Genomic DNA, 19,266 nt, shown 5'->3' with positions numbered 1-19,266 from the left:
GACCAAAAACCCTTCCTAGAACTCGGCAATCGGGGGAGAAGAGCCCAAAGGTCGTCCAACAGATGCAAACTTCTAGAGAGTCCACCACCGCACGTTGGTCGGCGGGGGGGCTTGATGGCGCAAGCCTCTCCTCAGTGCGGGACACGACACAGACTGCATGGAAAAAAAACAAAAAAAAAATCACAATAAAAGGATTTGACGAAAGTGACCTTTTGTGACCTCTCCGGGCGCCGCGCTCCACGCCTCGCCATGCCTTTTGCAAGTCAACGAGCCAAATGAACCGCCCCTAATTGTTGAGTGGGCAGCAGATTAGGGGAGCGGGACCCCGACGGGTCGCCGGAGAGTCGGGCGGGCCCAGCTTAAGCGGCCGTGACAAAGGCGACGCGTCCGACGTCACGGCCGACAAAAGATTGAATGAAAAGACGTAAAATATTGCGGCGCTCTTACGTGTGTTTGAGTCGCGTTTACACTTGCGGGGAAGGGGAAGCCCCGCCCCCGCCCCCGCCCCCGCACGGGTGGCCACCAGAGGTCGGCGGCTTCTTGTGGTCTCCGTGGCGATGGGAAGCGCCAGCAAAGGTATCCGTCTTACTGGAAACCAACTCTATTGTTGACTTTCAGGAACGGCAGACGGGGGTTGGGGGGTGTCTGTGTGTCTTGTGGGGGGCGGGGCGCATCCCTATCTGTCCTGCTGCGTCCATGTTGACATGAAGCTAACGCTAACACAGATACCAGAAAGAGAAACCCGGGTGAATCTCAGCATTTATTCCGCATCCTCCCTCCCGGTCCACGTACGGGTGCCGCGTGGACGTCTACGTCAACCGAATCCTCCAAATGAAATACGTGCACACGTACGCGCCCTTCGTCCTCGCTCGGAAGACAAAAACCGTCTTGACGGGGGAATGCGTTCCCCACAACCAATCCGACTTGCGGCCTCTCCTAGTACCAACTTGACGCCGTCGAAGGATCCGCGCTTCCATTTTGCCAGCCGCTTATCCTCACGTTGCTTTGATATCCACCTTCTGGGCCGCGTACTCGTACGCATTTTGTAGTTATGCAACTTCCTCGCCACTTTTTGTACACTCACTCGCAAGTGTACAATCAAAGCATCCTAGTCAATGACTGAGATGAACTTGTAACTACTGGTAGGCTTCAAATACTTGAAAGATCTTCCGTAAATGCTCAGCGCATCACTTGTGTTCCACTTTTGTTTTGTTTAACTTCAGACGTCTTAGAGAGGTTATCCGATGGTTTTTGTTTTTTTTTTTTTTAGGACTTCATGTCTGAAAAGTGAACTCAGATAAAAGAAATTTGAAGATAGTTGGCATCATCGTACAGCAAAACTCTCAACTCTTATCTAAAAATAAACACCTTACTTATCTAATCGACGACTGACTTAACTAGAAATGGCGTATTTGATGGAATTCATCGAAGCTGCTGGAACGTTCTGGTCTCGACAAGTTGCAACGTCGAAAGCTTTGCGTCCTGGCGCCCCCTGGTGTAAAGGTTCGGCCGCGCAAGGACCCCGCGGAGACGCCGCTTGACCTTCCATTTAGCGGAGAAAAAAGAACCTCCGGAAATAACATTTTCATGCATTTTCTTTTTTTTTCAACGCACATATTCATCATATAATTATTTTAAGATATGAATTGATATTACAACAAAAAAGAGCCGACTTGGTCACGTGAGCGCACCCGTTTCCTCCTCACGTGACCGCCTCCTTCTTCGCCGAGTAGCAAAAACTAGCACGACGAAAGGAGCTTTTTTAATCTTTTAAAATTCCATTTTGTCATCTTGCGGTGGCCTGCGGACGCTAAACAAGACGTGCGGAAAGTCACTCGGGTAAGGGGTCCGTCCTAAAGAAAAAGACTTTGAGAGTTTGTTTTGGGCAGTCGCTCACCAACTCGGACGCAAGTTGACTTTTGTGTACAAAAAGGGTTTTTTTTTTTTGGTTGTGTTTTAGCATCTAGAAAAAATTCCCACGAATCCTGTTATCGTTTTGCGAAGACCACCAGCTCAAAAATGTCGACGTTGCACTTTTGATTAAAAAAAAAAAAAAAAAAATGTTTGATGTGACGTGTTTGTGGAGGATGCACGAACGGAGAAGAAATAGCAGAGGGCAAAGTCTATTCTCTGATAAGAAACAATGTCCTCGCACTTTCAGAAAGAAGAAGTCGTCATCACAATTATGAAAAAAAGAAAATAGGAACAGTCACAAAGTTCTCCAAGAATTTGTAGGAAAAATCCAACGTTCACTGTATGTTGCCCAGAGATGAGAAAGGAGGAAGAAGATGATCTGCTCGGATATCTGGTTTCATAATTTTTTTCGTTTGTTTTGCTTTGGCAGGCTTCCAAGATGCCGTCCAACAAATCTGTGTCGGAGGCGCCCATCACTCAGATGCTCAACTGCAGGATCCTCAGGGACCACCGACTGCAGAGGTCAAAGTGCACACTCACAAAGTCGGCTGACGTTGTCTTTTCCGAAGCGCTCATCCTCACAAGGGTGTGACAATATTTCAAATTCCAAAGCGACGGGAGCGCATCGTCACGCCTGAATTTCAAAGTTCTCTTTCTTTCCCTCGCAAATTTCTCATAAAAAAAAAAAAAAATCAGACGGCACGGAAAGGCGACAAGAGGTCAACATCCGATCGCAATTTTTGATTTGAGTGAGTCTGAATTTGAACTCGAAATATGGCTGACGTCCGCTGATATTTTTGGCTTTTGCGTGAACTTTGCTGATGAGCCAAAATAAATACTTCAGAACGGAACCCAAGAAAGCGTAGTTTCTTTGCAGCGGAAGAGCGCTCGTTGGCAAAAGGTCAAAGGACGTCGACCTGGAAAGACTCCAGCTGGAATTTAACCTCCGCGTGTTGTGCGCAGGGAGGACCTGTGGGTGCGCGAGGGGAAGATTCTGGATCCCGAGAAGCTCTTCTTCGACGAGCAGGGCTACGCCGACGAGCAGGTGGACTGCGGCGGCGCCGTGGTGGCGCCGGGCTTCATCGACGTGCAGATCAACGGTGGCGTCCGCCGCCCGGCCGTTTTTCGGTGTTGGCGCTCTCGCGCCTCTGACGGCGTGTGCGCCCCCCTCCCCCCCGCAGGCGGTTACGGCGTGGACTTCTCGCAGCCCTCCGACCGCGTTGGCGACGGTGTCTCTTTGGTGGCGCGCAAGCTTCTGGAACACGGCGTCACGTCCTTCTGCCCCACGCTGGTCACGTCGCCGGCGCACGTCTACCGCAAGGTTCAGCCCTGATCGCGTCCCGATGGCACCACCCGGAATGTCGGCGCCCTTCGCGATGACCTTGACCCCCGTGTGTCTTTCAGGTTCTACCCCAGATCAAAGTCCAGGACGGCGGTCCTCACGGAGCGGGCGTCCTCGGTCAGCCCACGTTTGAGTTTGCGGCGGGCGGCGGGGAAGGCGGCGCGGGTTTCAAACGTGTGGCGTTTGGCCCCTGCAGGCGTCCACCTGGAGGGTCCCTTCATCAGCGCCAAGAAGAAGGGCGCCCACCCCGAGCGCTTCCTGCGCACCTTCTCGGGGGCCGGGGCGGCGGCGGACCTGATGGACGCCTACGGCGCCCTGGATAACGTCGCCGTGGTGACGCTGGCGCCCGAGCTGGAGGGCAGCCGATCGGCCGTCGGCGAGCTGCGGCGGAGGGGCGTGACCGTGTCGCTCGGGCACTCGGTGGCCAACTTGGCGCAAGCGGAGGAGGCGGTCTGCCACGGAGCCTCCTTCATCACGCACCTCTTCAACGCCATGCTGCCCGTAGGTGCCCGCGCGGCGTTTTGGGAAATGAGCGATCGGGGGATTGCCGACCGACCGCATTTTCAAAAACGCGTATCGCGAAACATCTTTCAGCGTTGATATGCACACGAGCGCCTCTTATTGGTCGCACAATCACGTTGTCGTCTGGGAAAAAGCCCAAATCAGACAAACGGACGTCGGAGTTTGCGTCAATTGCGCAGCTCCCTTTGACCACCAGGGGGCAGCGCAGTGCACGCAAACCACTGCGCTGGCTGGACTAACCTTCTTGGCAGAGGATAAAGAATATGCGGTTCCCCCTTCGGGCGTAATTGTCCATTTGAAATGATCGCTTTTACGTTTGTGCGCATTGCCGGTCACTGTCGGTTGTAAAAATGTCCAAAAAGTCGTCGTCGTCGTCTGAAACGGTCACCGAGCTGCCGCGGTGTGTCGTGGTCCAGTTCCACCATCGCGACCCGGGCATCGTGGGCCTGCTGACCAGCGAGCGGATCCCGCCGGGCGAGACGGTTTTCTACGGGATGATCGCAGACGGGATCCACACCAACCCGGCCGCCCTGCGCATCGCCCACCGCGCCCACCCGGCAGGTCAGAGCAAACGAGGGACCGAATAAGCCGGTTCGGCGGCTAACGAGGCGCCGCGGCCTGCTTGCGCGCAGGTTTGGTTCTGGTGACGGACGCCATCGCGGCCATGGGCCTCCCGCCGGGCCGACACACGCTGGGTCAGCAGGACGTGGAGATCTGCGGCCCGCACGCTTACCTGGCAGGTGAGCGCCTCGCTTCCGACCCGCTTTCTTGAGTCCCAGATCGGTCGTCGCGTATCACGTGAATGGAAGAGGATCCGCGGTGTCCGCACGTTGACAAAAGCGGAAATGTGACGCCGCCGGCTTGCTTTTGTACGGAAGGCACGCAGACGCTGAGCGGCAGCATCGCCGCCATGGACGCGTGCGTCAGGCACTTCAAGCGGGCCACAGGTCAGCGGCCGCCGACCCGGCCGGGAAGGGAGCCGGCGTCTAAAATGTGCTCGCGTTGCAGGCTGCAGCGTTGAGGAGGCCCTGGAGGCGGCGTCGCTGCATCCCGCTCAACTTTTGGCCATCAGCGAGCGCAAAGGAACGCTCGACTTCGGAACGCACGCAGGTGAAAACCATCAACATTGTGGACAAAAGCGATTATTTTTTTTTTTTTAATGATTGGATCTATAACTCCTACATCGCATGTGGAAAAGCATCTTTTTGAGGCGAAAAAAAATCAATGAGATCATGTGGCTGCCAAAGTGCGCACACCCTCCCTTATACGAGGGTGTGCGCACTTGTGCAACCGCCTTATCTCACCGCTTTATTGTGACAAAAAGTATTTTTGGTCCCATTAATAGTGGAAAAAGATGTAAGAAGTGGTATTTCAATAAGGGTATGTAGACTTTTGATATCCACGGACGTTCACAAATAGATCCCAATAAAGCAATACCGATCATGGGTTCACGATCTGTCGATTGCTTCATCGATGCGTATTGATCGGCAGCAAGAGAATTTTTGTGTGTGTGTGTGTGTGTGTCTGTTCAGATTTTGTGCTGCTGGATGACGAACTCAACGTGAAGGCCACGTTCATTTCTGGACGGGAAGTTTGGACCAAAACCGCAGAAGAGCAACAAAAGCCCACTTAAAAAGCGACTGCGACAACTTTTGGACTCGATTTTTCATCCCACGTCCCATCGTCCTTTGCGGTCCCGACGACATTTCCCGTTGGAGCTTGAAAGTCCGGCGTGTCCTCAGGAGGGCAGGAAGCCCCGCCCCCGCCCGGCGTACCTGGGAGGTGAGCTTCCGGGGGGGGGGTCATCCTCGTCACAGGCTGCGTTTCGGAACGCCGCTTAGCCCAAAAGTTGTCCAACTGCGCATGTTTTAATCGACCCCCGAGGATCCGAACTAGTTTTGGCGAGCGCGGAGGGAACTTTCCTGCGTCTGGCTTCGGACGCGACCCAAACACGGCCGATCGCCGCCCGGAGGTCGGCGGGGCCCTCGCGTCTCCTTCTTCCGTTTGTAACGTCAACTTCATTTGAAGTAAAGAAGTTCTGCCGCTTCCTGCCGACGTTTCACAATAAAAGGGTTTCGTAGCAAATGACCCGTTTTGTCTGGCCACGCCTTCAAAACATTGCACTCTTGAAGAATTGGAGAAGAAAAAGTCACAACTCTGAGTTTCCTTTCGTCGCTTTCGGGCCACTTCAAATCTCATCGAAGGCCGTGCGTGGATGGAGGAGTCGGCGGTCCCAACGTGACACACGCGCTTAGTGGTCGTATTTCATAACCAAAAAAAAAAAAAAAAAAAACTTCCTCGTCGTGTTGCCACTTTGATGAATGTTAAAATTTTTATTCTCATACATTTTAAAAGTGTCGCAAAACAAACTTTATTCCTGGGAAAACGGCGACTTTCTTCACTTTTCTAGCCCCATTAAAAAAAAAAAAAAAAAAAACATTGCGCTACTTTTTTTTTTTTTTAAAACAATGTCGTCAGTCTTAAAACAAAGCATAAAAAGCAGCCACAGTAATTTCAGACATTTGCCCTGGTATGCGGCTCAAGGTCCGGGTACGAGTACACGCTTTGTCCTTCCAATTCAGGACAACGACTCGGGTGCACTAGTGGAACGTGTGTCTTACTACTAACGACATTTCTTCACACTAACAGGCCAACGTTGGCAGACTAGTGGCCATTTTCATGCTACCAGTAAAGCCCAGGAGGCCACTAGTTTGAGTATTGGGGGGGGGGGGGGAGGAAGCCCACGTTAAGGCTCGTAGTGATACTAGTACACAACAATAGTTTACCATGAAGGTTTAACTGCATACTTGCGACCAAAAGATACTTGTTGTGATACTAGCAGCGGGGACAACGTCCACTAGTACGATCAATTGTTTTACTGGTCAGGACAACGAGGGTACGAGTACACACAATTCAAAGTGGACATCGAGAACACTGCGTTGACTCCACATCCTAGACGTGGAGGCATAGTTGGGCCCAGCCTGAAGGTGGCGTGAGGTTCAGAACACCCCCCCCCCCAAAAAAAAAAAAAAATGCTCACAAGTATTCATTAGCAGAGTTTTGTTCCTCATTTGCTCCTCACGTGGCCGTCGACGCGGCAACAAACCCGCGTGGAAGACTTCGGGTCCCGAAATGGCGCCAGACGCTTCAGAGCGTGCCCCCCCCCGTCAGATGAGCGGCGCCGAGCGGTCGTCGGTGACGGTGGGACGGAGTCGCACGGTGGAAAACGGGTTGCCGCCCCTGGATGGAGAACACGCGCCGACCGTCAGCACGCCAGGCAAGTTGCCAGAGACATTTTTTTTTGAGTAGTTTAGTCAAAGACAATTTGGCCTGATCCGGTTCTTTATCTGCAGTCCCTCAATTGAACTGCGCTCGTTTGGAGACGCCGCGAAATACAACAGTGAGACAGCCGCAGAGCTCCGATCGGCAAAATGAAACTTTTGAAACATTTGACCCGAGGGGAGCGCGCACAGGCGGAACAGGAGGGGTCCGAGAACCGAGCCTTGAGGGACCCCGTAGGCCATTGCCGTTTGTTGAGATTGAGCACTTCCAATGCTTACAAAGTGCTAGGACCCAAACCGTTTAAGGACCGGTCCATTTAGTCCTACCCGCAGTACATTATGAGGCAAACGTCCGCTGGAAAGGAACAAAAAAAAAAAAAGTCCACTCGAGTGAGGAGGCGGTCGGGAAGGGCTCGACGGATTCGAGAGCCGCTTCAGGGATCGCTTTTTCGCCTTCCCCGAACCGAACCGAGGTGGATTTTGATATCGCGCCGCGCGGAGGACTTACGCCAGGAAGGCGGGTGTCGGTCTGGAGGTGCCGTTGGTCTGCTTCGTCTGTGGAGGCAAACAAAAAATCCTTTTGAGTGACACTTTTCAGGAAACGGCAAGTCGACCGTCATATTTTCTTCTGTATTCAAGCACGGCAACACGTTCAACGATATATTCAGTCATTGCCATCAAAGAAAACAAATAGGATCAAACCCTGTCAACAACTCGTGGGCGGCGCCGCCATCCATACTTTTACACATTACGTGACACGCATCTGTTATGAAGTCACATCAATATCAAATTGTTGCATAATTAAGCAGCAAGAAAGCCTCCCCCCCCCCCCCGGACTGTATTTTGTCCCTGGGCAAGACTCCCGGTTTGCCCCCCCCGCCCCCGCGGAAAGCTCGCATTGACCGACCAGGCTGGAATTCGCCAAGGCCGAGATCCGCAATGTGACAACCCGCAGTCCCGGGGGCGACCACAAGATGGCGCCCAAGCCGACGTCAGACTCAATTCCTCTCAGAATCATCCAAATGTGTTTGATAAGCACAAAAGCTTTCCTTCTTTCGTGTCCGCAAAAGAAAGAAGAAGAAGAAGAAGAAGGGTAGGTTTTTGTGCCGAGCGCAAGTGACCCCTGGTGGGATTCTTTCCCTTCGGCGCCGCTCGTCGTGGACGGCAAACCGGCGAGGGCGCATTTTTGTCCGCATTCCAGGGCAACTCGGCACCTTTCCGCTTTCTGGTGCGGCCGTTCAACAGACGTCGGAGGCGGGCCGTGCCCGTCGCCCTCCAGGATAGGAAGGCAATCAAAACTGAAATCCAATCAAACTTGCCTTCCTTCCCCCATCCCGAGGAGTTCCGGGGCCAGCCGAGAGGCGTAGCCTGTCCCGGAGATCGGACGCCGCCGCCCCCGTCAAAATTCATGCGCCGGCGGCCCGCCGCGGACATTTGATCTCAAACGAGTCGACGGCCGCCGTCCGACGCGACGAGGGACCGAAAAAAAAAAAGGAGCGGCGGCCACACGGGCGACTGACCGTGCGGAGATGGGATGACGAAGAGGAGACGGCGCCGGCGGCGAGCCTCGGGCCGTCGGCGTAGTCCTCCGGGGGCAGGATCATGGTGGCCTCGTCGGTTTCAGAGTCCTGGCGGTGCAGGTCGACGACGCTGCGGCTGCGGTACGGCGCCGCCGCCGCGCTGCCGTACGCCAAAAACAGATTGGAAGATGAAAAAGGTCGCCGAGTTCCGACGGGCAACACGGACCACTTCGGACTTTTTTGTTTCGTTTCCTCTCTCCGCGCAGCACGACGCCAGCGCTCGTCACTCGTATTTAACGTTCAAAAGTGAATGCATTTCATCTTCAGTTTGTCACTCGGTGGTGGTTTTCCAGCATTCCCGACATGGACAAATGCAAAACGAGCAGGGAATAATGTATCATATTTTCTAGCCGCCTTACGGAAATCCAAACATTTTAAATTAAGTACGGAGTGTAAATGACTTTTGAACTGATTATTTAATAGCCTCGCTGCATACATGTATATATATATTTTTCCCCCCCCCCCCTTTTTGTGGGGTGGAGGGGCGCCGGATGATGATGATTTTGGTACACATTAAGACGTAAGCGCATTTCTACTTTGTGTTTCGCACCCAAGAAGTTTGGGAAAGCCTTGCCGAAGAGCACCAAATGTTACAAAGAGGTTGCCACGGCAACCCGAGGACACTCTTTGCCAACCCGCCTCAGGGCCCGAGCGCCAAACTAGAGGACGCGCGTGAAACCGGCGAGCGCGCGTCAGCGGGAGTCTCCTTACCCGTCGGCGTGGGCCGGGGGGGGCTCCGGGATGGCTCGGCAGTAAGACGAAGGGAACCAGCCCCTCCTGGAACGACACAGAACCAAGGACTAATCATTCAAAAGCAGTTCACGACGAGCAAAACGGGAGTTCTGGGACGTCTGCATCTGGGTCGGCGCCGTCGCATCACCCGGACCGCTGCCCCGAGGTTGCCGTGGCGACGGCACAGGCGGCAGATCACATCCCTGCGTTTTATTTTCAGGGGAAAAAAGAACGGCGCAAACAAATCGGGTTGTCTTTGTTTTGCGGCGACGGTTCCCTTCCAGAAACCCCCGCAGTGAAGGAAAGTCCCAAGGTGGTGACCAATTATTCACGGTATCACTACATCCATTTGCAGGTTTCATACTGCACGTGCAGTTGAACGCCAATTTTTGTGGAAAATGTGCACTTAGGATAAAGACGTGAGCGAATTTGTCGCCGTCCACGCACGCAGACGGAAAAGCATTCCGGGGACCCGCAGATGTTCTCGTATATGGTTGTAGAAAACCAGGCACGATGTTGCTGGTGACTTGGGTAATATAACGAGACCGACAGGCGTAAATATTTGTCGGAAGTCATTTTGAACTTTGAGCGACGGCTTGCGATTTTGAAGTCGCGTGAGACGCCAAACGTCCGCTTTCATTTCTCGGCGTTTCCTCCGAGTCGCTTTCGTGACTCTCGGGAAAGTCGTTTTTTGCCCTTGCGCACATTCGGGCCCGAGAAGGAAAGGTTGAAAGGGCGCCACGGCGGGGCCGCAACTCACTTTCCGTCCTTTTCCATTTCGCCGTACATCCAGCCGTCCTTCTCCTCCGGGATGAGCAGCACGATGACGTCGCCCTGCTCGAAGCCGAGCAGGGTGTCGCCGTTGCCGCCGGCGTGGGGGAAGATGGTGCGAACCCGCGGCCTTTTTACCGCCGCCTTGTTGAGGCCCGTGGCCACGGACACGGACCGGGCCAGGTTGGACTCCCCGCCGCTGTCGTGCGCTGGCGGGAGGCAACGATCGGAAGGACGTCAGTGCGACGTGCCAGGGAGGACCCTGCGCTAGCGCTACCTGCCACGTTGTTGTAGCCGGCGGCGGCGGCGGCGGCGCTTCTGTCGTCCGGCGTGAACATGTTGACGAGCGGGCTGACGTGAGCCTTCTGAGAGGGCGCGGGAGGAGCCGAGACGTTCTGTCGCACACGCACAGGGATGCTAACGTTAGCGTGCAAACCTTCCCGTGGAGGTCAACAAACGGCAATTTCCAGCAATTCTGGCGAGGTGCCGCTCTTCCGAGGGCGACCGCGTCTTTTATTTTGAAGGCGGACGAGCGGGCCCCGTCCATTTCGGGCTTTCGGAAAACCAGGTCGCCAGCAAGACGCCGCTTGCAGGCAAACGTTAGCGCTTGCGACAGTTTGCCCCGGCGGAGGCGTACCAAACTGCGGCGCGAGGGCGTGGGCGAGGGCAGCGGCGTGACGGAGATGGGCGTGCGCAGCCCCTCGATCATGGACACGACGCTCTCGGGCATGTCGGCGGCGTCGTTGCACCGGTCCTGCCAGCTGTTCAGCTTCGCCATCAGGATGTCTCTGGCCTGGGGGAAAAAAAAAAAAAAAAAAAAAAAAATCCCTCGCTGCACGTGTTGCAAATTCTCATGAGATTTAAAAAAAAAAAAAAAAAAAGGAATTTGCAAATGTAGGCCGTGCGTGCGTGCGCGTAACCTTGTGGTGGAAGGACGCGATCTGGTGGGAAAAGTTGCAGTGTTTGTCCACCAGGAAGCAGAAGCGCCTCCTCTCCTCCGTCAGCGCCTCGCGGCAGCCGTCGGCCACGAACAGCTGCATGTCCATTTGCCGGCTCGTCAGCGTCTCCACGCACTGAACGCACACAAACGGCAAGTTACGGGGGGGGGGGGGGGGGTCGGGCTCGTGTCACCGCGTCCTTTGTGCTTCATTTATGACTACTACCCAAAAAAAAAAAAAAAAAAAAAAAAAAAGAGAGATATTGTTTTGATTTAGTAGGGCCGCTGCACGTATCCAAAGAAAACAATTTACGGTTAAAATAGTCACAACATTGGTTCAGATAATTCTCAAGTGTCAGAAGCATGCGTGCAAACATATGATATCAAGTTCTTATTAGCGCTTATTACTGCTTGCTGCGGTCGGTCGATTCTGCCGGGAAACAAGTCCAAATTTGCCTTCTTAAAAACAGACGCCTTGACTAAATGAAAACGAAACAACTTCAAAGCGGCCTTTGCATCCTCTTGATTTTTCTGCACATTCCGGGCGTCGGGGCGAGGGGGGGGGGGGTGGGGTGGGGTGGTCTGTATACACGACACCCCCCCGTCACCCAGCGGGTCGCAGGTACCGGACGCTCACGCGGTCGCCGCGGCCGTCTTATCTCGCCGTCCAGACCCTTTACGGCCAAACAGTTTTCTTTTTCAACGGCGTAATCGCACTCGGCCAGCGGGCGGCTCTCGCGAAAGGGGCGGGACGCCCCCTCTGCCAGACGGCGCTTCAGATAACGTCTGCGGACATGTAAAATCATTCGTCCCGGCTAACGAGATTTTCCGTCGAGCAAAAGATTTGCCAGTCAAAATTTTGGAAGACCTTTCGAGCGTCTCGGCAGCACCTCACATTTTGAGGCGCACGTGCAGTTGCAAAAGCAAGTCGACTTGCGTCTCCGCGAGAAACTTCATCGGCGACTTTACGCTTTGCGGCTGGGCAATCGCAACATATTTCCATAACAATAACCTGGATGGTCTCCGGCACCCTGGCTGGGAAGCCGAACCGCATCAATTCCTCGGCGGCCTTCACTAACACCGGTACGGCGTCGCTTCCTGACTCGGGCACGGACGGCCAAACTCCCGACCGACCGACACGCCAAAGCGAGCCAAAAACCGTCGCCGTCGATATTTGCCGTTTGGCGACGCCAGCGGGATCCTCGCGCGGCCGCCGTCGTCGTCGTCATCCGCCAGACCGCGCCGGCGCTTTTTATCCCCGGACCCGTCTCGTGTCGGCGTCTCACCTCGCTCTCTTTGTTCTCGTACTTGTTGGCGTTCTTGCCCTGGCTCTTCCTCCTCAGCCTCTTCAGGTCCGCCTGCGACTTCTCCACAGAGTCCTGCTTCATCCTGTGCTCCATCTGGTACCTTTTAAACGTGGCCTGGAAAGAAGCACGACGGGAATCGAGCAATCTCGAGGCAAAGTTGCCTTTGTTTGACGGCCAAAAATGTTCCGCTCCGTTTTTCCAGAATTTCTGACGCACGCGTTCATTTGATGCGCGCGTGACGTACTCCAAGTTTCTATCGATCAGGATATCGAGAGAAAAACTGTTTCATGGCAAAAGCAGACGATGCAATCACCTCATCTCATCTCAACACTTCCTTCGCTGAGGAAGCCGTCGACCGACCCCATCACGCACCGCGACGCGACCACTGTGACGCACGATGCGGTTGAAAGAAGTCCGATTTCTGCGACCGACTTTTAAGTCCTCTCGAGGCAACGAGAAGTCGTCGTCGCGTTTGAGGACGGCAGCTGTTTTTTTTTTTTTTTGGGAAACGTTTCTGGGAAACGCGACACGGAACGAGCCTGCCGGTGGGCGGGGCTATAGTTCTGCCCAAATGGCGCCTGTCCGCCTAAACGCAGCGAGAAATTATACATTTTTCACATCTGGAAGCAGATTTGGATGCAAAACGGAACATTCAACGCGGATGGGCAGGATTTACGGCATCCGCGCGCAAAAGTGCAAAACTACTGACCGTCATGTACTTGACATCCATGTCGGTCTTCCTCTCCAGCTCGGTCACAATCTCCCTGTGGAACCTCTTCAACTTCGGGACCACGGGAAAAACAAGAGAAGAAGAAGAAAGCAACAGTCAGAAATGTGAAGCCGCGCTGGCTTCTCCGCCGAGAAAGAGGAGCGCGTTCGTTCGGACGCCGTCGGGTCCGTTCGCGCGGTTCAAAGGTTGCGCCTATCGATGAGTCGCGGCGCCGAAACGCGGGAACGCCCACGGACCGCTTCCCCTTCCTTCTCCTCTTCGGATGCGACGCCGAGCGCTTCCGCCCAAACGCCGCCTGTCCGTTTGGGTGACGTCAACGGATGCGCTGACTCAGAACCCGCCCGCGACGCGGACGCCCTCGCGACTTTCTGCCTCTGGTTGAAAAATGGAATCAGCGAGCCAGAGTGGCGCTCGCGTCAAAAAGGGGGGCGAGGTGGGGGTGGGGTTTGCCCTTCCTCAGTTGTCGTCGTTCGGGGGAGAATTACTGCCCCCCGCCGCCCCCCCCCCCCGCCCAAATGTAGTCAAACCCGTTCCTTTCCGCTCTAGTCCGACGCTATCAGGCACCCAATGTTTTTTTTTTTTTTTTTTTTGCTCGTCTGGAAATATGTTTGACAAAATTTCACTAAGAGCGAAGATGTGATCCATTTGAATTGAGCAATCACGTCGGACCGCAACCGTCAGGCTGCTCTCCGGACCAGATCTTGTACTCACGTTGTCGTCCCACTCCAGGAAAACTTTGCGGTGGACTTCCGAGATCCCAATCAGCGCCGTCCCTGGCCGGGAAAGCAGAAAAGCCAAAGAAAAAGTTCAAGTAGCGCCACGTCTCACAATTCAGCAAATTTGCTCCGAAACGCAGAAAAAAGAAAAAAAGGCAAAACGCAACGAGTGGAAAAGTTGACGGATCCGAGCGTGCGTGTGTGATGCTGATTGGCGGGGGCAAATAAACAAAATTCATCATCTCTAGAAACGGGAATGTCACCTAACAATAAAAATGACTTTCAATGTAGAAATCGTGCAGGAATGAAATGCGTTTGGATTTACTGCATGAAGACTGAAATAAATTGCTGATCCATCTCATTGATTGACCTCACGGGAGCCGCAAACGTTCATTTGTCCTCGTCGGCGCGGCGTCTTAAATCACGCGAGGACGTTCGGCGACGCCGGCCAAACGCTCTCGTCTCCGAACCGCCAAACGCCGCCGAGGAAAGGAAAAAGAACGCAAACCGGAAAAACTGGACCGCCGACTCTTGGAATAATCAAACGGAGCCGAGACGGCGAGCGGGCGCACGTTGAGGCTGAAGTTTTACGACGACGACGACAGGGGAACGAACCCCGACCCCCAAAATCAGAGGCCGAGCAGCATCCCAGAATGCACTGTATCATCTTAGCGGTACTGGCCTCAAACCCGACACCCGGATAATGGATTCTAGTTCAGGGTCCGGCTGGGGGAGGGAAGCAAGTCGGAAGTGTTAGGAAAAAAAAACAACAAAAAAAAAAAAAAAGGAACTCTGGCAGCAGACGAGGACGACGCGAGGAGAAGGCGGGCAAACGGAAGCCAAGCGAGAGCGCAAGCGGTCTTCGGATATCTCGCCGCGGTGTCCCCTTTCCGGCCGGCTACGCGTCACTCGAGCTCGGGTTTCTGAGCCGGAGGCCTCGCCCGATCCCGGAACGCGCCGGCTTTCCTTCCCGGGATGCGCGTTTACGTCGTTTGTGATTTCCGTGCGCTCGGACTCTGCTCCACATCCGGAGTCGCAATTTCCTGGAGGTGGTTTGCCTGTGACGACGATCCACAATGGACTCGCACGGCGCCCTTCCGTTCGATCCCGGGCGTCGTTCTCAGCTTCCCCCGTCTTTGGCCCCTCAGAACCTTCCGAGGGCGAGGGAGGCGCAGTCCTCATCGGAGCGGTACGGGCCTACCTCGACTTCGCTACGATGTTCTACTCGCAGGACGAGTCGGCTCGGCAGGGACCGACAACCCAAGCGGGAACGGTTAGTGGAAAACGAAGCGGGGGAACGGACGACATTACGCACGCGCGAAACGTGCAGCGGCAAATGAATCGCTCGACTTTGCCGCGTTCAAGACGGCGGCGACACTGACGTTATGAACGTCGCCATCGCAAAGGAAACGCAGCGAGGGCCTACTCTTGAAATGGGTCGGCGCTGACATTTTGACAGGGAAGGGCCGACGGGCGCTTCGGAGAAGAAGATTTTTCCGGACGCCGCAGCGGATTGCGGGCAAGCGACGGGACCCCCGTGGAAAGGTTGCCACGCGGCACTCCCCTCCTGAGCCAAAGAACCGAGACGGAGCGACCGGTGGGCTTACCCAATTCTCTGGAGACGGGAGACAACACGGCACTCTCCCCGATTTTAGCCATGGCGTCGAAATACAATCTTCCCGCCAGGGTCATCGCTGGGGAAATAGAAATACAGTTTTTGCCGCAAATTGCTACGCCACCGTTTATGAAAAAGGCAACAAATGTTCATCCTACTCGTAACTTCTACCTCGGTCCTCTCTGGCAGATGTCAAAATGCTCACCTGCCACAGATTTCTCGTAGTTCTTTCCCAGGTTGACCAAGTTCCTCAAACCCGGGTTGAACTGGTCCATCACATTCTGAGGTCAGAGGTCAAAGAAGAGAAGAGAAAAGTCTTGAGCGGCAAATGTTTTCTTCTCGTGTCCAGTGCACGCCATTTGAAGCAGCGAACCGATGCGTCAATCACGTCAAGTTGGTCCGTTTTGGGGGACCCGGAGACGAATCCCGCAACTTGCACAACCGGCGGAGTTGATCCATCCAGAACATTCTGGATCATTTTCAACCAGAAAAGTCACACATGGCATGACAACGGGGGGCGGGGTTTTCCTAGACAGACCGACCCCAGTGACTAGTGAGCCCGACGGGACCCCCCCCCCCCCATTAAGTCCGTTCAAGCCGACGCCGCGACCGTTCTTTCTTGGTGGGTTGTTGAAATGCACTCGCCCCAGCGGGAAGTAGCAACGCTCACAGTGATCGATCGACCGCTTGACTCGTTATCGCGAAATCTCTCAATCGTGTGCTATTGCCAAATCTTTCGATTCAGTCACGACGACTTTGGCACGTCGAGAAGGCACCGCCGGCCGAGCCGCAACGACCTCCTCGGAACCGGACCGGCGCCTCCAGGCCCGCAGCCTCAGCTGACGCCGACGCACCTTTGCGACCTGTCGATCGCTCGTACGATAGTAGCCAATCAGATAGTCGCGTTGTCCCACAAACTACGCTGGGTGTCAGTAGCGTGCGCTCGGAAAAGTTCATGTTCCGAAGAAAATTGGTCCCCAGATGCACTTGGGGAACGTGCAGTTCCCGTGAAAAATATCCTGCTAGCTTGATTCATTTTCCAAAGCCTGCAACACACTTGAGGAAGTGGCTCCGATGGGTTAAGGCTTCCGGAGGAGCGCGCGCACAACATCAACAAACACTGTCCTGAGGGACGAGTAACTTCTCTGAGTTTGATTGAATTATTCGCCGTGCTTTACACATGGCAGCGGAACAACTTTCGCTTTGTTAGCATATCGCTGACCTGCCGAACGAAGTCGGCTTAGTGATCCGTAAATGCGCCACGTCACGCGAGGCAAGTGTCGATTTGCCAATTTGGATCACGTCGGACTTTGCAGACAGAGCACTGGGTTGGTTCCACGACGAGCCGGAACCGAGTCCATTTTTTTCCTCTGGTGTTTAAATATGGGGAAACTCAAACCTAACTGACTTGTAAAGACTTCATTGATATTACTGGTGATCTTTCCAAGTCAAAAAGTACTCACCCTGCTTTACACGCGCACAATTTGATCCTTGGAAGTTTGTGAGGCGTCGAACTTTTTAGCATCGATCGCCTGAGTTTGGCTGTAACTCCGACAATGCGTCCTGCTCCGTCCAAAATGTGAATTCCGTGTACGTATCCTTGCGTGAAATAGTTGAGACCTCTCTGTCAATATTATCTGGAATACGCGACGGAAAATCCACTTCAGTCGCCATTTTGGCTGAGGGGGCGGAGCTTAAGATCGCCACCGGAAAGGTCAATTCGTCAGTTGGGCCTCGGGCGGGCCGGGCGCGCGCCCAAAGCCAGAACTCGGAAAATGATGGAAACGGCCCAATGAAGGAAAGTAAAACTGCAAAACTTGCGACCGCGACAGTCGGCGCTGGACTCGGATCTCCACGCAACGCACGGAGCACTGAACGGAACCGAAACCGCTCCGCCCGCCCGTGAGTATCTTTGGCGTTTCGAGACGGAGCTTTAAGAAGCGAACTTCAAAAGCGCGTTTTCTACCGGTTTGACGGCCACGTGGGATCGTCTTCGCTTGACGTTCAAGTGAATTGACTGTCAAAATAGTCGTCAATGAACGTGACGATCGATCGACGTCAGCTCCAACTGCTGCGCCATTCCGCGAGTTCAAAAAGTCAAAGTTCACCGTCCGTCGCCCTATCGGCGGAAGACTGCACCAGTTGTGCTCGTTTTTCCGCGATGACGCAGGGCCATCTTGGCTTCGTCACTGTCAATCATATTGAAATGATTCGCCTGGGCACACCTGTTGCCACTCGGGCGTGCGCGACGCTCACCCGAACCCACCTTGTATGTACTTTCAGTCAGCTTGTTCACCTCCTCCGCGCTCCTCGACATGTTGAAATCCTTTTTAGGGAAAAAAAAAAAAATGGACGCAAAACAAACAAACGAAAACAAACAGCAATGCGACCCCCAGGGCGACTTAAAAAAAAAAAAAAAAAAAAAAAAGGTGGTCTAACCTAGGGTCGGCCTAGAGTCCGCCTCGTAGCCGAACGAACGCGTCCATTCGAAGCCCGAAAAATAACCGAAAGGATTTGGAATCAAAGCGGACGGACGGGCCGCCTCGTTGTTGCGTTGCCGGCCAACTTGTTGCCGTCGCCGACTTGGTCCCGAAAAGCGGCATCCTGATCCTGATCCTGTTCCGGTGAAGACATTTCAAATGAAAACAAGGGCCACGATGACGCCTCCGTCCGTCCGGTTCCTGAAACGTCCGCGTACCATCTGGGCCGACCGTCAAAATTGACTTATAGTTGCACTTGTTTTAATGCTGTTAAGCATTCAAATTGCGAAATGATGCATTTTTTTGGACAAAACTTCAGGACGTTTCCAAGTGCTTCTAAATTTGACCTCAGTCAGTGGGTTCAGCGGCGTAATTTGGAATACAAGCGCACGTAAGGGGAGTTGAATACGTTCGTTGTATTCATCCAAGTAACTGCGCAGTGATTTTTTTTTTTTTTTTTTTTTTGGATGAAAACGTCACGTTCTGCGGGGTCACCGGAGGCGTGCTTTTAATGTGAAGGCAATCGTTTATTTCCGACGCTGTAGCTTGACGCGAGCCGCAAAGCAGGTGAAGCACCTGCGCCGAAAAAGTGGAGAGGCGGCGCCCCCTGGTGGCCGCACAAGCTTCAGGGTTTAGTTCTGGATTTGCAGAGTCGCTTGAATGAGGTGACGTCACGGATGCAGGCCTCGCTCCATTTTGTTTCTCAACCTCCTCGACGAACACGAACGGACAGTCGAGACAAAGCAAAAGTCAAATATTTTTGGAACTAAATTAATTGTTCTTCGCTTTCTCATCGACATATGGCTCTCCTGCTACTTTGAATAAACTCATTATTGGAATATGAAATATGACACCCCCCCCCCCCCACACACACCTCCAGTGCACTTTTAACGTTCAAACGGGAGCTAATTTGGAAGAATCTTCAATGAACACTTTGGGATAGCGCTAAAAAAAAAAAATATATATATATATATTTGTTTATGTCGGCCGTGCTGATGCGTCACGAGTCCGATCCACCACTAGATGGCGCTGTGATGCAACGGATTTTATTTTGGAAGTGGGCTTGACAAGATGTAAAAAAGTACAAAACTAAAAAAAAAAAGTCAAGCTCCGGGACAGTAACTTACGTGGTTTGTTTTGTAGATTGCATGTTGCCATGCGTGATGTAAATCTTTCATATTTGTCCAAATGTGGCCGCCATTTGATGTTTGACCTTTGACCGCTGAGAAGTGACCACACAAAAGACAAAGCGCAGAAGCTCAATGAGCTCCACGCCGGCGTCGGAACAGCCACCAAATACATTTAGGGCGCTTTTCTAAGAATATAATATAATATTTCT

General features: G+C 53.5%; 2 protein-coding genes across 5 annotated transcripts; one reads left to right on the top strand and one right to left on the bottom strand.

Annotated features, from left to right (window-relative positions):
- The first annotated feature begins 1,687 nt into the window (after positions 1-1,687).
- Positions 1,688-5,866, top strand: amdhd2 (amidohydrolase domain containing 2). Of its 2 annotated transcripts, XM_061845232.1 has the most exons (11): positions 1,690-1,839; positions 2,345-2,436; positions 2,878-3,014; positions 3,096-3,235; positions 3,319-3,373; positions 3,453-3,757; positions 4,195-4,339; positions 4,411-4,518; positions 4,657-4,725; positions 4,787-4,888; positions 5,311-5,866. In XM_061845232.1, exons 2-11 carry the CDS (start codon positions 2,354-2,356, stop codon positions 5,409-5,411), a joined length of 1,245 nt encoding a protein of 414 aa, XP_061701216.1. In that variant the 5' UTR covers positions 1,690-1,839; positions 2,345-2,353; the 3' UTR covers positions 5,412-5,866. The 2 variants fall into 2 exon arrangements, with proteins under 2 accessions (XP_061701215.1, XP_061701216.1); XM_061845231.1 differs by having other exon boundaries at positions 1,688-1,839; positions 2,878-3,235.
- Positions 5,867-6,009: 143 nt separating this feature from the next.
- LOC133514017 (brain-specific angiogenesis inhibitor 1-associated protein 2-like protein 1) lies at positions 6,010-18,375 on the bottom strand. Of its 3 annotated transcripts, XM_061845227.1 has the most exons (15): positions 17,887-18,375; positions 17,714-17,773; positions 15,653-15,728; positions 15,440-15,526; positions 13,828-13,889; positions 13,096-13,167; positions 12,366-12,500; positions 11,063-11,215; positions 10,780-10,935; positions 10,420-10,537; positions 10,132-10,351; positions 9,351-9,416; positions 8,580-8,739; positions 7,568-7,614; positions 6,010-7,018 (listed from the first exon to the last, which is right to left on the bottom strand). In XM_061845227.1, exons 2-15 carry the CDS (start codon positions 17,762-17,764, stop codon positions 6,946-6,948), a joined length of 1,476 nt encoding a protein of 491 aa, XP_061701211.1. In that variant the 5' UTR covers positions 17,765-17,773; positions 17,887-18,375; the 3' UTR covers positions 6,010-6,945. The 3 variants fall into 3 exon arrangements, with proteins under 3 accessions (XP_061701211.1, XP_061701210.1, XP_061701212.1); XM_061845226.1 differs by having other exon boundaries at positions 17,714-18,372; XM_061845228.1 differs by lacking the exons at positions 17,714-17,773; positions 17,887-18,375 and adding an exon at positions 16,911-17,116.
- Positions 18,376-19,266: the final 891 nt, after the last annotated feature.

The sequence above is a fragment of the Syngnathoides biaculeatus genome, chromosome 16, assembly GCF_019802595.1.
Source record: "Syngnathoides biaculeatus isolate LvHL_M chromosome 16, ASM1980259v1, whole genome shotgun sequence".
NCBI classification, from domain to species: domain Eukaryota; kingdom Metazoa; phylum Chordata; class Actinopteri; order Syngnathiformes; family Syngnathidae; genus Syngnathoides; species Syngnathoides biaculeatus.
The sequence above is the reverse complement of the archived record's forward strand: the minus strand, read 5'-3'. Positions and strand labels throughout refer to the sequence as shown.